This window comes from Callospermophilus lateralis, chromosome 3 (assembly GCF_048772815.1).
Source record: "Callospermophilus lateralis isolate mCalLat2 chromosome 3, mCalLat2.hap1, whole genome shotgun sequence".
In the NCBI taxonomy this organism is placed as follows: Eukaryota; Metazoa; Chordata; class Mammalia; order Rodentia; family Sciuridae; genus Callospermophilus; species Callospermophilus lateralis.
This window is the reverse complement of record NC_135307.1, coordinates 158,295,367-158,300,977: the sequence shown is the minus strand read 5'-3', so window position 1 is coordinate 158,300,977 and position 5,611 is coordinate 158,295,367. Positions and strand designations below refer to the sequence as shown.

The 5,611-nt window shown below is 40.2% G+C and overlaps 1 protein-coding gene across 2 annotated transcripts; it reads right to left on the bottom strand.

The window, feature by feature from the left end:
- Positions 1 to 3,119: 3,119 nt before the first annotated feature.
- On the bottom strand, positions 3,120 to 4,057 carry LOC143394324 (tropomyosin alpha-3 chain-like). 2 transcript variants are annotated; one of them, XM_076848940.2, is made up of 2 exons: positions 3,926 to 3,993; positions 3,123 to 3,791 (listed from the first exon to the last, which is right to left on the bottom strand). In XM_076848940.2, exons 1-2 carry the CDS (start codon positions 3,991 to 3,993, stop codon positions 3,311 to 3,313), a joined length of 549 nt encoding a protein of 182 aa, XP_076705055.1. In that variant the 3' UTR covers positions 3,123 to 3,310. The 2 variants fall into 2 exon arrangements, with proteins under 2 accessions (XP_076705054.1, XP_076705055.1); XM_076848939.2 differs by having other exon boundaries at positions 3,120 to 4,057.
- Positions 4,058 to 5,611: the final 1,554 nt, after the last annotated feature.

The following is a 5,611-nucleotide window of genomic DNA, read 5'->3' as shown; positions in this document are numbered from 1 at the left end:
TCCTGAAATAGCTTGAAAAGTATTGGTATTAGTTCCTCTTTAAAGGTTTTGTAAAACTCTGCTGTATACCCATCCGGTCCTGGGCTTTTCTTAGTTGGTAGTCTTTTGATGGTTTCTTCTATTTCCTCAATGGATATTGGTCTGTTTAGGTTGTCAATATCCTCCTGACTCAATCTGGGCAAATCATATGACTTAAGAAATTTATCGATGCCTTCACTATCTTCTATTTTATTGGAGTATAAGGATTCAAAATAATTTCTGATAATCTTCTGTATTTCTGAAGTGTCTGTTGTGATATTGCCTTTTTCATCCCGTATGCTAGTAATTTGAGTTCTCTCTCTTCTTCTCTTCGTTAGCGTGGCTAAGTGTCTGTCAATTTTATTTATTTTTTCAAAGAACCAACTTTTAATTTTGTCAATTTTTTCAATTGTTTCTTTTGTTTCGATTTCATTGATTTCAGCTCTGATTTTAATTATTTCTTGCCTTCTACTTCTTTTGCTGTTGTTTTGCTCTTCTTTTTCTAGGATTTTGAGATGAAGTATTAGATCATTTATTTGTTGGTCTTTTCTTTCTTTAAGGAATGAACTCCAAGCAATAAATTTTCCTCTTAGAACTGCTTTCAACGTGTCCCATAGATTCCGATATGTTGTGTCTGTGTTTTCATTTATCTCTAAGAATTTTTTAATTTCCTCCTTGATGTCTTCTATAACCCATTGATCATTCAGTAACCTATTGTTCATTCTCCAAGTGATGCATGATTTTTCCTTACTTCTTTTATCGTTGATTTTCAATTTCATTCCATTATGATCAGATAAGATGCATGGTATTATCTCTACTCCTTTATATTGTCTAAGAGTTGCCCTGTGACATAATATATGATCTATTTTTGAGAAGGATCCATGTGCTGCTGAGAAAAAAGTGTAACTGCTTGATCTTGGGTGGTATATTCTATATATGTCAATTAAGTCTAGGTTATTAATTATGTTATTGAGTTCTATAGTTTCCTTATTCAACTTTTGTTTGGAAGATCTGTCCAGTGGTGAGAGAGGTGTGTTGAAGTCTCCCATGATTATTGTATGGTGGTCTATTAGACTCTTGAACTTGAGAAGTATTTGTTTGATGAACATAGCTGCACCATTGTTTGGGGCATATATATTTATGATTGTTATGTCTTGTTGGTGTATGGGTCCCTTGAGCAGTATGTAGTGTCCCTCTTTGTCCCTTTTGATTAACTTTGGCTTGAAATCTATTTTATTTGATATGAGTATGGACACTCCTGCTTGTTTCCGAAGTCCATATGAGTGATATGATTTTTCCCAACCTTTCACCTTCAGTCTATGTATGTCTTTTCCTATCAAATGCGTCTCCTGAAGGCAGCATATTGTTGGGTCTTGTTTTGTGATCCATTCTACTAGATTTTGTCTCTTAATTGGTGAGTTTAAGCCATTAACATTTAGGGTTATTATTGAGATATGGGTTGTTCTTCCAGCCATATTTGTTTATTTATGTTACTAACATGGTTTGTTTTCCTCTTTGATTATTCCCCCCCCCTTTACTGTACTACCTCCCGCTGTTGGTTTTCATTGATATTTTCCATTTTCTCTTCCTGTAATATTTTGCCGAGGATGTTTTGAAGAGATGGTTTTCTAGCTGAAAATTCTTTTAACTTGTGTTTATCATGGAAGGTTTTAATTTCATCTTCCATCCTGAAGCTTAATTTCGCTGGATACACAATTCTTGGTTGGAACCCATTTTCTTTCAGTGTTTGAAATATGTTATTCCAGGATCTTCTAGCTTTCAGAGTCTGTGTTGAAAGATCAGCTGTTATCCTGATTGCTTCCTTTCTCTTGTAGCTTTTAAAATTCTCTCCTTATTCTGTATGTTGGGCATCTTCATTATAATGTGTCTACGTGTTTATCTCTTATGATTATGTACATTTGGCGTCCTGTAGGCTTCTAGGATTTGGGATTCTGTCTCATTCTTCAAGTCTGGGAAGTTTTCTCGTATTATTTCATTGAATAGATTGCTCATTCCTTTGGTTTGGACCTCTATACCTTCCTGTATCCCAATGACTCTTAAGTTTGGTCTCTTTATGTTATCCCATATTTCTTGGATGTTCTGCTCATGGTTTCTTAACAGTCTTGCTGAGCTGTTTATGTTCTTCTCCAGTTGAAATACTTTGTCTTCATTGTCTGATATTCTATCTTCTAAGTGTTCTACTCTGCTATTAGTATTCTCAATTGAGTTTAAAAAGTTGTGTACATAAGCTATTCAAGATTCTCCAGCACTGACTGATACAATGCACAATGAGATGGCACTTTTAGATACAGCAGTTTCAGACCCAGAAAAGGGTGATGAGATGAGTTCATATGGCTAAATCAGTGGCCAAAAATAATTTTCTTTCTTTCTCTTTTTTCAAGCAAGCAGGAGAGCAATTAAGTGGTCATGCAAGATTAAGGGGTCCATGATCCATTCTGTGAACACTTGGGAAGTGGGTAGAGATGGGAGAAAAATTTGGACTCAGGGCTAAGAATATGGCTCAGTGGTAGAGCATTTGCCAAACAAGCACGAGGCCCTAGGTTCAATCCCCAGCACCAGAAAAACAAAAAGTCTCAGAGGTCTCACCATGTTAATTTGGTCATTTCTGATGAAAAAAAGTAAAAAATAAGAATACAGTTGTCTAAAGATACCTTAAAGCTAAAAATAAAACAAAACCTGAATAGCAAGGTTTTTGTTTTTGGCTAACTCCTCTTGGAATCACCTTTCTGGTTTGGCTGGTAGTTTGCACAGAGCAATGAGGTTTGCCATAGTAGAGTCTTTCCCTGGGCTCTGTTTGGCTCTCAGTAAGGCAGGCCCATTCCTCTTGTCCTCCTCTATGGAGAGGGCAATAGGGATTAGGCTGGAAAGTTACCTTCCAAAAGTGAGAAGGGAATTAGATTGCTGCTTCAGAGCTATGAAATTATTTGGAATGTTTTACAAATGGTTACTGTAACAACAACAAAAAAAGTAATTACAAAATGTGTACATCACAACATGCTTTTAAAGACACTTTGCCTTGTGCTCACATTCCCTTAAATGCTGTTCCCAAAGGTGCTCAGCCTCTAGCCCAGCTGGAATCTCTGGGAAGAAACAGAGACAGTTTGGTGAAAAAGACAAGGGGGTAGGGGGTCCAGGGGGTGTTGAAAGGAGAAAGCAGCCTTCCAGTTAAAGATCAGCCCTCAGTTTCAAGGTCAGCTTCCGGCGGGCTGGCTGGCCTCAGGCGGAGTCAGGGTCAGAGGGAGAAGCAGCAGCAGGGCGGGACTGGGGAGCTCTACATCTCATTCAGGTCAAGCAGAGTCTGGTCCAGCATCCTTTGTGTACAGAGGTGCTCCTCTTTGGTGCATTTCAGCTTATCTTCCAAATCATCAATTGTCTTTTCCAATTTGGCTACCGATCTCTCGGCAAACTCAGCGCGGGTCTCTGCCTCCTTGAGTTTATCAGTGAGAATCTTTATTTCTTCCTCATATTTGTCTTCTTTTTGAGAGTACTTTTCTTCAGCAGCATTCAGACACTTCAGGTTCTGGTCCATCAGTCTGATCTGCTCATCCATCTCTCCGCAACGGGACTCTGCCAGCTCAGCTCGTTCCTCTGTGCGTTCCAAGTCTCCTTCAATAATCACTAACTTATGAGCCACCTCTTCATACTTCCTATCTGCTTCTTCTGCAATGTGCTTAGCTTCTTTGAGTTGGATTTCCTGGAGTTCCATCTTTTCTTTATCTTTTAGGGCCCGGTTTTCAATAACCTTCATACCTCTCTCACTGTCATCAGCAGCTTTTTCTGCTTCCTCCAGCTTTTGCAGGACAGTAGCAAGGCGCTCCTGAGCACGGTCCAGCTCCTCTTCAACCAGTTGGATCCTTCGGTTCAAGGAGGCTACCTCAGCCTCAGCCTGTTCCCGGGCCCGCCTTTCTCCCTCAACTTCCCACTGGAGGCGCTCAGCCCTCTCCTCGGCATCATCCGCTCGCTGCTGCAGAACCTGGATCTTGCGCTTCACCGCCTCGACGGTGGTGATCCGGGACATGGTGCCCACCCAGCGGCTTCTCCTTATCTGCCTTCTGCCTCTTCTCGGCGCTGCCTCAGGTGGCGTTTTTATGCAATCTAAATTTTCACATTTTTGCCCAGTATTTTGTCTGCTTAGCCCATATAACAGTTTTGTAAGTGACATATGAAATGGTTCCAGTGGAAGATTATGAGATTATTATGGGTACTTTGACATTGATGGTGACCTTGAAATTTCCACTGTGGAGAAGTTATCAGCTTTTGATTTGAAGTGGAAAGGGGTTTTCATGAATCGTGGTGGATGTCTATCAGATTGTCTGGTGGAGTTGCTCTTCCTTCTCTTGTCACAGCTAATGAGAGGTAGCCAATTTGTATAACGTGCCCCTGTCCTTCTGGTTTCTGTTGAATGGTCTCAGGGTGGCCATCTGACCCAGGCTGGGCCAGTTGGAACCCTTCTCTGAGAATTTTAAAATTTGATACCAAGAGAGATAAGAGTATTATTCTACTTTCTGAAGACAAGTACTACTCTGGGTCAGGTATTGTCTTTGGCTCTGAGTCCATAGCACGGAACAGAGAGATATTGTGTCTTCCCTCACAGTGAGCAGTTACTATCTGGTGGGAGTGGGGAGACAATTGATAAACCGATTATTGTAAACCAATAACTCTATAAACATAAAACACACAATCCCAGAATGGGGTCAACAATCATGGTAAGAATAAAATTATTATAGCAACAATCATAGGAAACATAATAGTGAACATCTGTTGGACACTTGTGTATCAAGCGACATGCTGATGGCCTCACCTATATTTAACTCATTTCATACGACTGCTCAAGGAAGTGAGACCTATGATCAATCTCATTTTGGAGAAAGCTCTCCTTTGCAGTGAGAAGCAATGGTGAGAACTGTAAAGAAACGCAGAGATGAGACTTAGAGTTGTTGGTTCCAGATTTTCCTAAAGCCCAGCTGCATTTGGGCTCTTACAGTCAGGTAGGAATGTGGTTCAGCTTTTTCTTCATTTTCTGAGTTAGGAAATTGTCCTCTATCCTCACGTTTTAACTTTCTGTCACTTGCAACTCAAAATTGCCAAGACAGTTTGGAAACTTATCCAGATTTATCAAGTGGCCTGTGTGTGACTGGCAAGCATGGGTGAAATGACAAAAATTGAACTGATACTGACAAAGCTCCAGCTCTCAAGGGGCATCTCACAGTTCAGTAAAAACTCTGAGAAAAGAGAGGTAGAGGCCAGAAGTGGAAGCCCAGCGATGTAACTTTACTCTTTTCATTATGCCTTTCCTTGAGACAGGCACCTCAAGCCCAGCACACCCCCTTTTTGTGCACCCTTGATTGCCCCATAAGCTCTATGACTATGCATAGTCCTGGAGAGCAGAATCCCATCTGTCCTGATGTATTGATACATGCTACATCTCCTGCTCCTGGCATTCACCTTGAACATGATTCCAAATTGAAAAACAAACAAACAAACAAAATTCCTGTAGAATATATCTGAGTGCTGATTGTGACTGTTATCTTTCAACTTTGTTTTAAGAGCTTAAGTTGATCTCTTCTCTTTT